Below are 16,714 nucleotides of genomic sequence, written 5' to 3'. Positions count from 1 at the left end.
CTTTTTTTCTGAGGGGAGAGAACATGTCACTGATGCAGAGAGGTCAGGGTGGCCAGTAACAAGCAGAACTGACAAAAACATTGCAAAAATTTGAAACAAAATAATTGACTGACTGACAAAATAATTGACTGACTCTGAGAAGCATAGCAGACCAAGTAAACATCAATAGAGAAACAGTTAGGAAAATCTTAACTGAAAATCTTGGCATGAGAAAGGTGTGTGCGAAAATGGTCCTGAAGGAGCTCACTGGTGAACAAAAGTAAAGGAGAGTCGAAGTTTGCCAAGACCTTGTGGAGAGGCAAGACGATGTTTTGGACCATGTTATCACTGGTGATGAAACAACACGACCCTGAAGCAAAGCGTCAAGTGCACAATGGAAGTCAGCCAATTCTCCACGAACAAAAAAGTTCTGTTAGTCCAAATCAAGAGTCAAAATGATGTTGCTAACCTTTTTTGATATCAGAGGGATTATTAATTATGAATTTGTACCAACTGGACAAACAGTTAACCAAGTTTACTGTTTAGAAGTGCTGAAAAGGTTGTGTGAAAAAGTTAGACGAAAACGACCTGAACTTTTCGCCAATTCATGGCTGTTGCATCACGACAATGCACCAGCTCACACGGTACTGTATATGAGGGAGATTTTAGCCAGAAAACAAACATCTGTATTGGAACACCCTCCCCACTCGCCTTATCTGTCCCCCGATGACTTCTTTCTTTACCTGCAGATAAAGGAAATAGTGAAAGGAAGACATTTTGATGACATTCATGACATCAAGGTTAATACGACTACAGCTCTGATGGCCATTCCAGAAAAAGAGTTCCAAAATTGCTTTGAAGAGTGGACTAGGCACTGGCATCAGTGCATAGCTTCCCAAGGGGAGTACTTCAAAGGTGACAATAGTGTTATTCAGAAATGAGGTATGTAGCACTTTTTCTAGGATGAGTTCGCAAACTTAATTGTCATACCTCATACTTTAGCTTTAATAAACTTCCTGCGTTTTCCTACATTTGTCTCACTCTTGAATTCTTTCTCACAAGACAAGAATCTGGTTTCTGCTCCAATTGAGTCCATTCCCGGACACCCCTGAGAGCCTTGGGTGTCACCACTACTCAGGATACAATTTCATTATTGCAAACTCAGAATCTTATTTAGCAGAGCATGGGTATTCCTCTAGGCAGATTGATATTGAGTTCGCAAAAAAATTATGCTACAATTAGAATGCTGGCTTATTATTTTATAGGAAAATTTATCTTCAGAAAGGACCAACCATTCATATTCTCTCATCACTGCATTCTCTTTCAGGATACAAACTGTCTATCTGGTTGTTTAATGAGCCCAGAATCCTAAGAAGAGTTGTTGGTTAACAATAAATGATCCAAGCATGTAATGGCATCAAGCTAAGATAGTCTCCCCAATGTCCAAATCAATCTACAGTTTCAGTGCAATCCCAATCAAAATACCAGAATTGGCAAGCAGATTCTAAAGTTTAAATGGAAATGCAAAGGCTCTAGAACAGCCGAAACAATTTTAAAGTGAAAAAAGAACAAATTTACATTACCTAATTTTAACTGTTTTACAATTATTATAAAGCCACAGTAATCAAGGAAGTGTCACATTGGTGTAAAGATAGACATAAAGATAAATGGACCAGAATAGAGAACCCAGCAATAGACTCTTGTATGTACTGTAGTCAATTTTCAATGAAGGTGTCAAGGAAATCAATGGGGAAAGGATAGTCTTTTCAACAAATGGTGCTATATTAATTGCATACTCACATGCAAAAAAAAAAAGTGAACTGTGACTTTTACTTCACACTATATACAATAATTAACTCAAAATGGGCTATAGACCTGAGGTAAATCTAAAACTTCTAGAGGAAAACATTGCAGTAGTCTTTTCATTTGGAGGGCTGGTCTATGCATTATTTGATATTAAGTGCCTCCCATACCACATAGTAAAATGTTACTTATTGCATGAAATTTGACTCCTACCTCACACCATACAAATTAATTTCAGGGGGAATTGTACTTCTATATAGGAAAGGTAAAACAATAAAGTTGTTTAAGAGTTAGGAGACCTGGAGTCAAGACTCAGTTTCTTCAGTAGTTTAGCTGTGTAATCTCTGTTTATTTCTCAAAATAAGGAATTGGACCAGGTGATTTTTCAATTCCTTTATAGGTCTTAAATTCTCATTTCAAAAATCTATATTCATTCTTTTCCCTACAGGTTAGAAACATATCCTAAGGAAATAGTAAAACAAGTTTGCAAAAATACATGTTCACTGCAAAATTGGCTACCCTAAATGTACACTATCAGAGACTAAATATCTGATGTTACCTGCATGCAATGGAATACTAGGGAGTTATTAAAAAGAAGGAATTAGATCTTTATATTTTTATATAGAAAGATGTCCAGGATAAATTGCTATATTGTTTCTTTTTTTAAAGCAGCTTACAGAATAGTAAAAGGTACAAATAATAAGATCCCCTTTACGTGAAAAAAAGATTCAATAAATATATCTTGATCACCTACCATATACAAGAAGTCACTGGGCTGAACACTTGGGGAAACAACACTGAATAAAAGATATTTTCGTGGGCAACTCCGACAAAAAAATAAAACAAATATATAATACATATGAGTATTGAGGCCACGAAGAAAAAAAAGAGTTGGAGAGTGACAGTAGACGCTCCTGTGTTAGTTAGGGTGGTTGAAGAAAGCCTCTCTGAGACGATAGCCTATGATCAGAAACCTGAATCATGTGAAAGAACAACCTGTGCAAAGAATAGGGTGTCTAGGATGTTGGCGAGGTCGGCCAGGCAGAGGGAATAGGAACCGCACAGGCCTTGAGCCAGGAAAGAACGAAGGGTGCCTGAGAAACGAGTGAGCAGGGCCACCGCGGCTGGACAGGGGCACAGACGTGGGCCCGGGGCCGTGTGCCATGCCGAGGGAAGCCCCTGGAAGGTCTGAGAAGGGCAGTGAACTCAGGTACTGGCTTCTCGGGAAGCTACAGGTAGGGTGCATTGCGGAGAAGCAAGAATGGAAGCCGGACGTTGGGCACGGGCATCCAAGTGTGGGGGTGAGGCCAAGGGAGGCACCCCCGATGGCCTCTGTCCGTGCACAAATGTATGTTTGCTGGAAAACCAAGTTTGGAAGAAAACGCGCCAAAGTAGGGAGGAAGCAGCGGATTCGTCTTTTCGGAATAATTCAAGTGAGTAGTTTGCAGTGATACACGCGGGTCAGCCCAGCCCAGGCGTCCCAGCGAGACCGCGCAGGATGCCGGCGCCGGAGCGGCTCCCGCGCGGGGGCGCCAGACACGCTGCGGCACCGACCTTCCCGCCGCCCCGCCGGAAGTGCTCTTCTGACCCGCCGCGCCGCGCGGCGCCGCGGGAAGATGGCGCAGGAGGCCGGGGATATGGAAGATGGGCAGCTCTCCGATTCGGATTCCGACATGACGGTCACGCCTTGCGACACTCCGCTGCAGGTGCTGGTGAGCGTGAAGGGCGAGCGGGTGATTCTGAGCCCCGCGCGTGGAGCCGGGGCCGCAGGGGGCGGCTCTGGCGAGGGCGGCAGCCGCGGGCTGTGCATCTCCCTGCGAGGAGGGACCCCGGAGGCTTGCGGCCTCTTGGAGGCTGGGGTGAGGCGGTCTTTTCTCCGCTTTCCGTGCGCCACTCTGCCCACTCCCGCGCCGCTGGGTTGTCCCGCAGGGCAGATTTTGCCGAACATGTACTAGTACCTGGGGCATCGGCCCGAAACAGCCGATGGAGCTCATTTTCGCCCTGAGCAGATAGACTGAGAACCGGGAACGAAGTTCATCATTTGCTCAGGGGCCTGCTCTAACGTATGCCCATCGGACCTAGCTTTGTCATGCGGTAATGTCGCACAAGGTTTTGTATTGGAGTCCCAGGTTTCTAAATGGGAGTTTGTCTTGACCCCCGGTACTGAGTAGCAAGCTCTTTGAGAGGGTTTTGGTGCCAGGCTGCCCGCTTCGAATCCTGGCGCCGCCACTGTGACCTGTGTCAGGCTATTTAGCCTAGTGCCCAATCTGTAGACTAAGAATGATAATAGTACGCCACTGGTACGGTGGTTGTAAGGATTCAGTGGAGCATGCAGCCTGAGAAATGGTAGCTGCCATTACCATTCGAAAATACAAAGACCATCTTATTGACTGAAGTCACCCCCACCCTCCATTTCTAGCTCAGCACATACTTGCTTTAGTGTTTAGTACAAAAAGCAAAGGTGATTCTTTTGCATGTAAATGTCTTAGGAAATTGATGTCAAGGTATTTTGATTTTTAGTCTCTTTCAGGTTGTTTTACATACATTGACACATGACTTGGTAAACTTGGTGTAATGGACTCTGCAGTTTTAAAAGTCATAGTATGTCGGGGTGGTGCGTTAGCTCAGTTGGTTAGAGCGTGGGCCTAATAACACCAAGGTTGCCTATTAGATCCCCGCATGGGCCACTGTGAACTGCACCCTCCTTAAAAAACAAAACAAAACTTTAAAAGTAGTAGTGTGTCAGGGATTCCTACCCGTAGTTTACTATCTAATCTCAAGAGTTTAGTCATAAAACGGTGCAAAGGAAGTTGATGTGTCCAAATGCATGAAAGGCATCTTTGGAAAAAAAGAAAGCAAATTCTGTTTTAACTGTTAGTAACAATTATTGTATATTGTCATTTTCAAACATTCTGACAATAACTGAAAAGTCTGAAAATCTTCTAAAAGTGAGAATTAAGAGCTTTGGTAATTTTTTAGATGGAGGTCTTAGAACTAAGTCCAGTGTTAGCATCGAAATAAGTTTGTGCCTTTAAAATTGTAAATTCCATGTGGACCTTTAGAAAAGTAGGGACTGGACTGGTTTCAGAGATGTCTTTAAAGATCAGTTCTGCCTCAAAATGATCCAGCTGAATCCCTAAATATATATATATTTTTAAATAGCACATGGTGGGTGGAGTTAATGTATTTTGTGGAATTGATTTATTCCTTTCGCTTGCAGAAAGCACTAGGTGGGGACAGTGCAGCGAGGTCCTTCCAGGGTACTACAGCAGCATGTGCACCGGTGTCACATTATCGGGCTGTTAAAGGTGTGGATTCAAGTGAAGAGAGTTTTTCTGATTCAGATGATGACAGCTCTCTTTGGAAACGCAAGCGGCAGAAATGTTTTAACCCACCTCCCAAATCAGAGCCTTTTCAGTTTGGCCAGAGCAGCCAGAAATTGCCTCTTGCTGGAGGGAAGAAGGTTAACAATATATGGGGTGCCGTGCTGCAGGAGCAGAATCAAGATGCTGTGGCCTCTGAACTTGGTATCTTGGAAATGGAAGGCACTATTGACAAAAGCAGACAATCCGAGACCTACAATTATTTGCTTGCTAAGAAACTTAAGAGAGAATCTGAAGAACATACGAAAGAATTAGACAAAGAGCTCGATGAATATATGCATGGTGGCAAGAAAACCTGCCCAAAGGAAGATGAAAATGGGCAAGGTCATCTCAAACGGAAACGACCTGTCAAAGACAGACTAGGGGACAGACTAGAAATGAACTATAAAGGCCGGTATGAGATCACAGAGGATGATTCTCAGGAGAAAGTGGCTGATGAAATTTCTTTCAGGTAAGCATTTAAGTTTTTCCTACAAATGAGCACTTGACCAACTATCTTCCATATATAGGAAATAAAATAGATTACAAATACTGAATGATGATGTTCCTTTTTAAGATTTTTTAAAATTTGTGGAATGAGCTTTTGCAGACTTTTATGAACTTTTAACAACTCTGTTTAGTGCTATAGAGCGCTTTAGATAAAAACTTATCTTTTTAAGTCGTGGGTTTTTTTGTTTGTTTGTTTGTTTTTTGGTGTTTTCAAGCATTCATGGCTTTTTTGTTAACTTTTTTGAGGCATACTGTACATATGATAAAATTCACCCATTTCAAGTGTTGATTTTTTGGTAAATTTGTCAGCTCTACAACCATCACCATAAACCACTTTTGAGACGTTTCCATCACCCCATAATATCCATCATATGCCCATTTAAAATTAACCCCGAGGCTGCAGCGAGGAGAGCCTTGGGTCAGGCGGCCAAGGGTTTACAGCTCTTTAGAACAACACGTTTTTAAAAATGATGCCAGAGCATTAAAAGCAGCCAGAATAAAGATAAATGGAGAATTCAAAAGTAATAAAAGTGGAGCTTCTCCTAAGAAAATAGAAAAGCTAATAAAAATAGGTTCTGATGTTGAATTGTTACTCAGAACATCTGTCATACAAGGTTTTCACACAAGCCACAATACACTGAAATTGGTCTCTAGGAAAGACCTTGTAGAAAATGTGCCATATTGTGATGCACCAAATCAGAAGCAATGCATTTTCTAGAATAATACCAAGTCTTTGTTATTTTATTATTGTTTTTATTTATTTTTATTTTTTGTATGTATGGAGTCCAAAATATTTAATCACATAAATCACAGAAAATATAAGGTGGTGGTAGTGTTGCAAAATAACAAAAAACACCATTTGTCAGCCAGTCTATACTGTCCCATAAGGCACAAAAGTAAAGATAACAGGGCTTTATCGTATCTGACCAAACAAACCGTGGTCTGTGAGTTTTGAATGATTATCATAAGGCAGTTCTTTCTCGGCCGCCCCCACAAGAAAAGAATGCCCCTTTTAGGGTCCTCCTGCCAGCTGAGAACGGGGGCTGGCCAGGGAATGGAAGCCAGTCTTTGTTATTTTTAATTTTAAAATATATTAACTCTGGCAGAAGTCCTGTAAGTGTAGATATTTTTCTCAGAATAGGCAAAAATAAATGAATAAAGTTAACCACTGTTCCCATCCCCATGTAACTGCTAATCTACTTTCTGTAGGCATAAACTTGCATTTTCTGGTTTGTATTAATGGAATTATTCAAAGTGTGCCTGGCTTCTTTTACTTAGTATAATGTTTTTTAGGTTCATACATGTTGTAGCAGGAATCAACTATGTATTATACACACACATATATACACGTATCCATACTGAATGGCTATTTCACCCTTTAGCTGTTCTGAATAATGCTGTTGCGAACTTTAACATGCAGATGTTTGGACATGTATTTTCATTTCTCAGGTAAATACCTAGGAGTAGAATTGCTTGATATACATACAGTACATTTACATTTTATGTGTTTTTAACAAGTTCAGATTTTGTTTAACTTGTCATTAGCTCTAAATCAGTATTGAACAGTGTCACAAATTTGAAAACAAGTATGGTAATATAGCTGGTAGTTAAACTAGTATTCACTTGCAGGCAAGCCTGTCAGCACTAGTACTAGATTTTTAAAATACTGAGGAAGTTTGGAATCTGAGTGCTGGAAAGGAACTCACAGATTTTGTAAGCCCAAGTCTCACTTTACTGATATGGAAACTGAGGCCTAATAGTTGTGTGGCTTGTCCAAGGTCACAAATTTAGTAAGTGTCAGACCTGGAACTAAACTCGGGTCCCTTTGTTCGTAGTCAGGTGCTCTTTGCACTGCCTCCTGTTGAGAAGCCGATCTGGTTAGGGAACTGGTAAGATTTCTGTGATACGAGTCCTCTGTCATCTTCTGTGGAGTATGGGCTCTGACGTTACAAGTGTTACTTAGGCTCCCTGTGTGTTTACCTCTCAGTGGTAAAATGAAAATAATAATACTTCATAAGGATGTTAAGAGAATTAACTGAGGTAATGCATATAAAGTTCTTAGGATTGTGCTTATCCGATAATAAGCCATCAGTACATGTTAGCTATATCCTTTATTCTGAAATAGGGAGCCTGTGAGGGGAAAATCCTATCCATTTTAAAGCTCCCAGTCATCTCGGGAGTTAGGAGAGTTAACTTTTAGGAATAATAATTAAAAATATAGTATATGTTTGTTACTTATTTTGACAGGAGTGGACTGATTTTATCTCTTCCTTTTAAGCTTGCATTCATTCCCCTTGGTAAATGTGCACATTTGTTTTGAAATCCTCCATAATCCAATAAAGCATGTGGAAAGGCCAGTTATGAGACTTGAGATGGAACCTTGAGGTTACTACTGTCTCGTTGGGTGACTCAAGATAGGAATGTTTCCATGTCACTGATTTCAAGGTTAAATATTGACGATTTCGAAAAGCACATGTTACTAAAATAGGATTTTAATTCTAGTTGAGGACTAAGCTGGAGACTAAGGTAAGTTTCTTCTACTTTATACAACAAATAAAAAGGTTAACAAATTACTTTATTTGTTCTTTATCAGGTTGCAGGAACCAAAGAAAGATCTGATAGCCCGAGTAGTCAGTATAATTGGGAACAAAAAGGCAATTGAACTTCTGATGGAAACTGCTGAAGTTGAACAAAATGGTGGCCTGTTTATAATGGTAAGACTGATAGCTTCATTGTTTCCATTTTGAATTATTTCATGTGATTTTTTTAAAAAGTCAACTTCTCTGATTGTTGGATCATAAATTTATCATAAATTATTGCAGGGTTTCAGATTTTAAAAAACTTCATTAACTGTGAAGACTAAGTAAAAAAATTAAGTATATCATGAGTTTTACGAAAACAAGCATAAATTGTAGCCTGTTGGTGTGTACTCAATAACACATCTCATAGGATTCATTAAGGGTAGGGGCTGAAATTTTAAGAAAAAAGTTTTGGGGGGCCCTGGAAGCTCAGATTTTGAGAATATGGGTTTTGGAGTTTGGGGTGCCTTGTTTTGAGTTCTGGGTGTACAACTTATTAGGTGTGAGACTTGGCTTCTCGGAGCCACAGTCTTCTTAGCTGTATAATGGGGATTAATTCTATGTTGTAAGGATTAGATGAGATGACGCACATAAAATGCTTATCATAGTGCCCAGTACTTAGCACTGATGAACAGATGTGTTACATTGAATTCATACATTCTTAAAAATTGGTTCTTGGGGACAAAAACCCACCTTGTTATGTAAAAAGCATAACAGATATGTAGTATACCCATAAGTATTAAAATGTCATGGGTGGTGGGGTGAATAGGGAAACAAATGTCTAAAAGGTTGCTGGGGTGGGCGAAGCAATAATGGAAAAAAAGGTTGCAGAACACTTTAGTATTTCAGAATGGCAGAAAGAGCACACCTCTGGGGGGCCAAATTACAGGCTGTGGCAGTTTATCCCATAGACTGGTTTTGCAAATCACATTTACTTCAGCTTTCACCACAGGGTGAGGATGAAATTTGAAATGGTTTCCTTACTTGCTCCTCAGCAATCTGAATAGTCACATCACTAGAGAGTAAATATTATGCTGTGGAAATCAATTAGAATTGATAGCACTGGCTGAGGAAACAGCCTGTGAACATAGATTACAGAAGTCAAAACCAAAACAAATTTTTACAATCATAAATGTACTGGCACCCCTGTTTGTGTCTTCGTTCAGGTACTTTGATTTTCATTATCATTTGAACACAAAGTTATAGGCTCATTAATATTTTAATACTGTAGTATCATAATAAAATTATATTCCAGTGAGCTCATGCAAATCTACTGAATGTTGGTTAGATACAAGTCCAAATTCACTTTCTTTTAATGCATTCTTTCCTTGTATAAGTATTTTTTGCTGTGTGCCAGACACTGTTTTAGACACAAGAAGCTTATGTTGTAGTGGAGGTGGGAGGGAGACAGTCTATCAAGGGTAAATATAATATTTTCAAGTATATTAGAAAGTGATAAATGCTATGGGAACAGAAATATACTAAATATAGGTGTAGAGAGGCGAGAAGGACAGTGCAGTTAAGCTAGAATGGTCAGGGTAGACCTTATTGTTGCCTTAGGCACGCCTGTTTACAAGATGCTTTGGCTCATTCATGGCTAGAGTCTACGAAGTATATTTTTTCTTTCTTTTGTAGAATGGTAGTCGAAGAAGAACACCAGGTGGAGTTTTCCTGAATCTCCTGAAAAACACTCCTAGTATCAGTGAGGAACAAATTAAGGTAAAAATAATAACATTCTTGACTTTGAAGATCTATAATAATTTGACTTCCACTCAGCTTCTAGCTTTATTTCTACTAATCTCCATCACCTGCTCTGCCTTAAATTGACCAGTTTTGTCATTGTCTCGTTTGAAGTAAAACTTGGGCCTTTTGTAAAGCTCTGCCTCCTCCTCTTCTTCCCTTTCAGAGCCAAGATCAAGATTTCTTTTATGGCAACTTTTCCTGGTTTCTTTGCACGTAATTATTTTTTCTACCCTCCTACAACTTTTTATTCATGAAAAATTTCAACAAGGTAGAATAGATGAAGGAATACCCATATATCCTCCAGCTAGATTCAGGGGTTGTTGATAGTTTGGCATTCTTATTTTACCTATACAATTTTTTTTTGGTACCATTTGGAAATAAATAACATCATGGCACACAGCTCTAATTATTTCAACAAGCATCTCAATAATCAGGATAGTATCCGATATAGCCACACCTAAAAGAAATAAAAACAATTTCATAATATCATCCAATTTCTAGATCTTATTCCAATTTCCTTAAGAATGTATTTTCTACCTTTTCTTCCCCCAAACCAGGCTCCTGTCTAGATTTGTACGACCATTTGTTATATCTTTTTTGATCTTTTTAATCCCACATTTTCCTCCATACATCTGCTCAATGTTATTTCTTTTTCCTTAAGTTTTCTGTCTGTTCACTTCCAGTTACTTTTTAAAAATCTATTACTAGAATTCCTACAGGAAATGTTACTGTTGCACATTTGAAATCTCTAGTCAGTAACTGCTTTTTTTCCTCATTGGAACAATTATTTTGATGACATAAATTTTCCTTAGGAACACAACTATTGAGTGGTAGAACAGAATGTATACCTTAATGTTCTCCCACCTCTCCCAGAATAATCCCTGACAAAAAGTACTTACTTAGAAGGAACATTCTTCTTGGATTTTGTTTGATTGCATAATATTACTCTTTTCAGAGAAATAGCATGATGTAATGAAAATTTTCTAAGATTCAAAATCTGGGTTTTAACCTTAAATTTGCCATTTAGCGGCTATATGAGCAGATCACTTCTCCCTCGGCCTCAATTTTCTCATCTATAAAGTAGGGACTTTAATATGTATCCTGCCTATTTGATAGTGTTATAAAAGGATTGAATAAAATATCTACAAAAGCTCTTTGTAAGTAAACCCTGGATGAACAATTTTCAGAAGCAAGAGAGAAGAAAACATTTACCATGAGCCTCGCACTGGGTCAGATGTTTATATGACTTAAAATCTTCACCACAGTCTATCAGAGTGAGTTTTACTCTGCTGTACAAATGAAGAGTAATGAAAGTGATACGCCTGGGATCACATAGAACACTGACTTCAAACCCAGGTTGTTTTCACTGAATCACATGTCTCTGAAACTCAGTTCTTCTAACTCATTGTGGAGAAGGGGATTTTAATGTTAGGTTTTTATGTTAAATTACCAGAAACATTGCATTATAATAACAAACAATAGAGGGGCCAGCCCAGTGGCTCAGGTGGTTGGAGTGCTTTGCTCCTAACACTGAGGTTGCTGGTTCGACTCTCACATGGGCCAGTGAGCTGCGCCCTCTACAGCTAAGATTGTGAACAATGGCTCTGCCTGGAGCTGGGCTGCCGTGAGCAGCTGGAGGTTGGCGTGGGCTGCCGCAGGCTGCTGTGTCGGTCAGCAGCCAGTGTGAGTGGCCATGGGCTACCATGAGCAGCCAGCGGCCAGCTTGAATGACCAGCAGCTATGGTGAGTGGCCAGTGAGAGCTGCCATGAAATGCTGTGAGCGGTCTACTGACGACCGGTGACCGACTGCCTCAGCTGGGGCTGGGAGAGCACAAGGCTCGTAATACCAGCATGGGCCAGGGAGCTGTGTCCTACACAACTAGACTGAGAAACAATGGCTTGAACCAGAGTGGGGGGGGTGGGGCAGAAGAAGGGGGAAAAAATAAATAAACAATAGAAACATTTGGAAAATCTAATAACAGGAAGGTGATATATAGGGACAGTCTTAATAGCACTATCCTGTAGCTTGTATTTTTGTGAGGCAGTTTTAAGGTAATGAGAAAATGTAATAATACTGAATTTTTTCAAAAGGCAAAATACAAATTTATAAAGAAAAAGAGGCATGGGACAATATATTGAAATGTAAAACACCAAAATGTTACTAATGATTTAGTCTGTTGTGAGGGATTATAAATGTTTTGGCTTTCAGGGTTTTCTGTGTTTTGCCAAATTTTCTATATATGTATGGATTGAGTACCTGTTATTAAAGGAAAAACAACTGAATGCAAATAGAATTTTATTGTAAATAATTTCATATGCCATCCAATAATGAAGTTATAATTATTCTTTGATCGCTCTATTGCAAACCATCACAGTGTACAGAACTTGGAAGCCAGAACTAAACTGAGGGGCTTGTTTTCCTTTTTTTCATTTGATTTTGTTTTGTTATGACTTTGTACTATTAATTTTTGTTTTAGAAAACACAAAGTTTGTGAAGAAAAACAGTAAGAATTATTCAAAACAGTAAGAATTGTTCAATATAGCAAATTGTTCAAAAATTTGCTATATATTTTTAAAAAGCTCAGCTATAATGGTCTCCCTCTGCCCGTGTTATATTGTTCAGGTTCTTAACTCAGAGTTATTTATTTATAGATATGGATGGGAGGAAAAAAATTGATCTCAGATTATCTCTTGTCTGGGTTTGCTGTAACAACTTTAACAACATCTTACATTTCGTTAGGTCATCCCCCAATTTGTTCTATTTAAATTCATAACCCATGGGAATGACTTTCTTTTTACCATGTTTTCCTGAAAATAAGACCTAGCTGGACAATCAGCTCTAATGCGTCTTTTGGAGCAAAAATTAATATAAGATCCGGTCTTATTTTACTATAAGACCGGGTATGATACGATATGATTTGATATGATATGATACATGATTGATATGATATGATACAAGACCGGGTATGATATAACTTAATATAATGTAATGTAATATAATTAATATAATATGGGTCTTATATTAATTTTTGCTCCAAAAGATGCATTAGAGCTGATTGTCCAGCTAGGTCTTATTTTCAGGGAAACATGGTAATAAGGCTTGCCGTATTTGGAGGGATGTGCTTCCACATAAAATGAAAATACTTCTACTGTAGCTTCTTTCTATCTGTCCACTGGAAGGTTAGTAGACACTTGAAAAAACTGAATTATCACACTTGTGAAGGTAACATGATATGGTTTAAGAATAGGGAGTTGGAGAAATCACATGAGTTTACGTTTTACACCTTGACCTGTTAGCTCTGTAATCATGTGCCTTACTTTCCTCATCTGAAAAGGATAACACCCACCTAGTAAGGTTCGTGTAAGAACGAGAAGGGTTAACATGTGTAAAGTTCTTAGCATAATGCTTGGCTCATAAAAGTGCTCATTCAGTAAATGGTAGCTAGCCTCATTTTCCTCTGAATTCACCTGTTTTTGTCCTTCCAGAACTTTTCGTCACATATGTATCCACCTTCACCCCCAGTCCCTCCGCATTTCTCTAGCAAATACTTGTATTGCTCCTTTTCATCAGAGCACTCATATTCTGAAGCTTTCCCTTATCCCCTTAATTTCAGGGTTCCTTACTCCTCCATCTGCTAATTCTGTGTGCTGCTTATAACTATTTGGCATAAATTTTAGAAGGAGAGGGCCCCCTTTATGTCACCATCCTCCACAGTGCTTTTTATAAACAAGGGATTTGCACTTTGCACCCTATGAAAATATAATAGGGACTGACTGGCTTGGCTACAGCATTTTTTTTTGGCTGCAACTTTTAAGAGTGCCTTCCTAGAAGATAATAGGATGTCAGTGTGTCTTGCCTATACTAGCTTCTGTTTTAAATCTTTGAACTTTCTCTGTCTTAGTGTAGTCATTTTGGCCTTCTCTTTAGATGCCTGACCTACTTTTTTTTTTGTACCCTCTGAAACAACACTAATCTATCTGTATCAAGGTTCCCAGATGTTATGTTTTCCATTTTCATGGGAATGTATTTTCTGCTTGAACCATTCTCACCTACTGGAAATTTGGCCTCTCAGAGGACATTTGGCAACGTATGGAAATATTTCTGGCTATCATAATTTGGGGGTGGGGTGGGTATGTGCTAGTGGGTAGAGGTCAGGTATGCTGCTAAACATCCTACAATACACACAGCAGACTGCCACAACAAAGATTATCCAGTGCAAATTTCAGTAGTGCCAAGGTTGAGAAACCCTATACTAAAAGAACCTTATATTTTCATGCTAGAGAATCCTTTTTCTGACATTCTGGAATGCATTCTGGTGCTGACTGTACAATTTTTATGCCTTATGATTAAAGTTTTTGATAGATTTACACTGTCATGTGAATTACAGTAATATATTTTAGGGGCCGGAATTTTTCTTGCATTGTGTAGGTTACATGATCGAACGGAGTCACACAATTCAGGCATGGCTCATTCATTGTCTTAGTGTGTGCAGTCACATATGGTTATGATGGCATTTCAAAGTACATCTTTATTCCAAAGAATTCTGTTTTGTTGTGATAAATTATATTTCACTTAAATCCTAAACAACATGATTTTCCTACTGTATCTTTCTATTTAGAAAACCTTTAACTCAGGGGTGTCCAAACTTTTTTCAACGTTTTTCACCAAGGGCCATATGCGGTAAAATACACAAACAGCCAGGCCTCTCACTCAAGGTGAAGTACGTATTGCCTCACCTGGTTTATTTAAGTAAACTAAATATATTTTTGGAATTTGCTGCGGGCCAATTAACAATGGATTGCAGGCCGCAGTTGGTCCGTGGGCCGCAGTTTGGACACCCCTGCTTTAACTATAGAGATGATGTGTGATGGTAGAAAACCCATGAGCCCTGCACCTAACACCAGGTGGAGTTTGAGTCATAGCTTCATAGTGTCCTTGCAGTGGGGACTTATTTAATGTCTTGGACTCTGTGTCTAATTCTGAGTCTAATCATATTTGCTTTTTTTGTGTGGAAAATGGAGATAATGATTAATATAAAGGGTCTGCCTTACAACAAACTTTTAAAAAATGGTAGTTCTTATTTACTAAAGTTGTTCCTTTATTATAGGACATTTTCTACATTGAAAATCAAAAGGAATATGAAAATAAAAAAGCTGCTAGGAAGAGGAGAACACAAGTGTTGGGAAAAAAGATGAAACAAGCTATTAAAAGTCTAAATTTTCAAGAAGATGATGATACATCACGAGAAACTTTTGCAAGTGACACAAATGAGGCCCTGGCCTCTCTTGATGAATCACAGGAAGGACATGGAGAGACAAAGCTTGATGCAGATGAAGCCATTGAGGTTGATCATTCTCATGATTTGGACATTTTTTAGTACATTTTGAGGAATAAGCCTTTCTAAAATAACATTGTAATAAACCATTTCTACTGAGATTACTTCGTTTTACTTTGCACTGATAAACATGGAAATTTGGAAAGAACTTGTTTTCAATAAAACTGAGTATGTAGGGAGATGAATGTGATTGATATAAACATTTAAAAATTTCTCATGTCTGACAAAATACTTAAAAGTATATAACAGAAGATTTAATTTCTCAGTCTGTTGCATGTGCTAATTATTACTAATTGATAATCAGTTTTGTCCAGATCAGTTGATAACCATTATAGCATGCCATTCAAGTTTGTTTCCTTTTTCTGATTTATCTTTGCAGTGAATTATGACTGGTTTCAAAACATTCCATTAAAAGATCCTAATAAGACACATAAACTGTTAAGCTATTATAAAATACATTCAAATTTAGTTTGTGTTCTAAGAACTCTTAGGCTATTTTAAGGATAGCTATTAAAATTCGAATAGGTTTATACTGATGTATCTTCCTACTTATTTGCTTGTCTAGAAGTAAATAACAGAAGCGTTTCAAAGAGGTATTGATTCGTAACACTATGTTTTTGACCTCTTACTAACTCAGTCATACACTAAATCCTTACCTCTGTAATTACCATGGACATTTAAAATTTTTCAATGGTGGCCTGCCTAAGACTCTTACCTTACGTTAAGGAAGTTAGGTATTAATAATGTCATATCTGGGTGGCCTGGTGGCTCAGGCGGTTGGAGCGCCATGTTCCTAATGCCGAAGGCCACTGGTTCGATTCCCACATGGGCCAGTGAGCTGCATCCTCTACAGCTAAGCCTGTGAACAACGGCTCTGGAGCTGGGCCGCTGTGAACAGCTGGAGCTCGGTGTGAGCTGCCGTGGGCTGCCGTGTGCCATCGTGAGCGGCTGGCAGCCAATGACAGCTACTGTGAGCAGCCGCCCGACAAGTGGAACGCAAGGCTCATGATACCAGCATGGGCCAGGGAGCTGAGCCCTACAATTAGAAACAATGGCTTAAAAACCGGGGGTGTGGCAGTGGGTGGGAAGGGGGGCAGGGGCAAAAACAAATGTCCTATCTGCATGAATTTTCAAATTACTCATTTTTATTAAAAGAAGCCTTTCTAAAGGTAGGTCACTTGAGATGTTCCAAGAGTTGACTATAGTTTACAAAATAGATTAAGCAAAAATGTGTAGGAAGCAATTACAAGCTATTTACAGACAATGTACTTGAACTGTTTCAGTAGTTCCTGAAATGCATGGTCATTGAAGTTGGATTTAAGGATCTAAGTGAGAAAAGGAAAATAGTTACTGGTTGTTTTTTATGAAAGAATGCAAAAATAAAATTAGAGATTTGGCAGTC

At 38.9% G+C, this 16,714-nt stretch overlaps 1 protein-coding gene across 3 annotated transcripts; it reads left to right on the top strand.

The window, feature by feature from the left end:
- Positions 1–3,331: 3,331 nt before the first annotated feature.
- On the top strand, positions 3,332–16,714 carry PHAX (phosphorylated adaptor for RNA export). Of its 3 annotated transcripts, XM_019732403.2 has the most exons (6): positions 3,353–3,494; positions 5,003–5,616; positions 8,248–8,368; positions 9,869–9,952; positions 10,140–10,189; positions 15,085–16,714. In XM_019732403.2, the coding sequence occupies exons 1-6, from the start codon at positions 3,399–3,401 to the stop codon at positions 15,170–15,172; spliced, it is 1,053 nt and encodes a 350-aa protein (XP_019587962.1). In that variant the 5' UTR covers positions 3,353–3,398; the 3' UTR covers positions 15,173–16,714. The 3 variants fall into 3 exon arrangements, with proteins under 3 accessions (XP_019587961.1, XP_019587962.1, XP_019587960.1); XM_019732402.2 differs by lacking the exon at positions 10,140–10,189 and having other exon boundaries at positions 3,332–3,488; XM_019732401.2 differs by lacking the exon at positions 10,140–10,189.

Source organism: Rhinolophus sinicus, linkage group LG03 (genome assembly GCF_036562045.2).
Source record: "Rhinolophus sinicus isolate RSC01 linkage group LG03, ASM3656204v1, whole genome shotgun sequence".
NCBI classification, from domain to species: domain Eukaryota; kingdom Metazoa; phylum Chordata; class Mammalia; order Chiroptera; family Rhinolophidae; genus Rhinolophus; species Rhinolophus sinicus.
Note: the sequence above shows the minus strand (reverse complement) of the source record. Positions and strands in the feature narration are given on the sequence as shown.

Excerpts from the sequence above, each read along its gene's own strand:
- PHAX (XM_019732401.2), top strand. The coding sequence starts at position 3,399 with ATGGCGCAGGAGGCCGGGGATATGGAAGATGGGCAGCTCTCCGATTCG. Across the intron at positions 3,495-5,002 it reads ACACTCCGCTGCAGGTGCTG|AAAGCACTAGGTGGGGACAG; the intron begins GTGAGCGTGAAG and ends TTTCGCTTGCAG. Across the intron at positions 5,617-8,247 it reads GCTGATGAAATTTCTTTCAG|GTTGCAGGAACCAAAGAAAG; the intron begins GTAAGCATTTAA and ends GTTCTTTATCAG.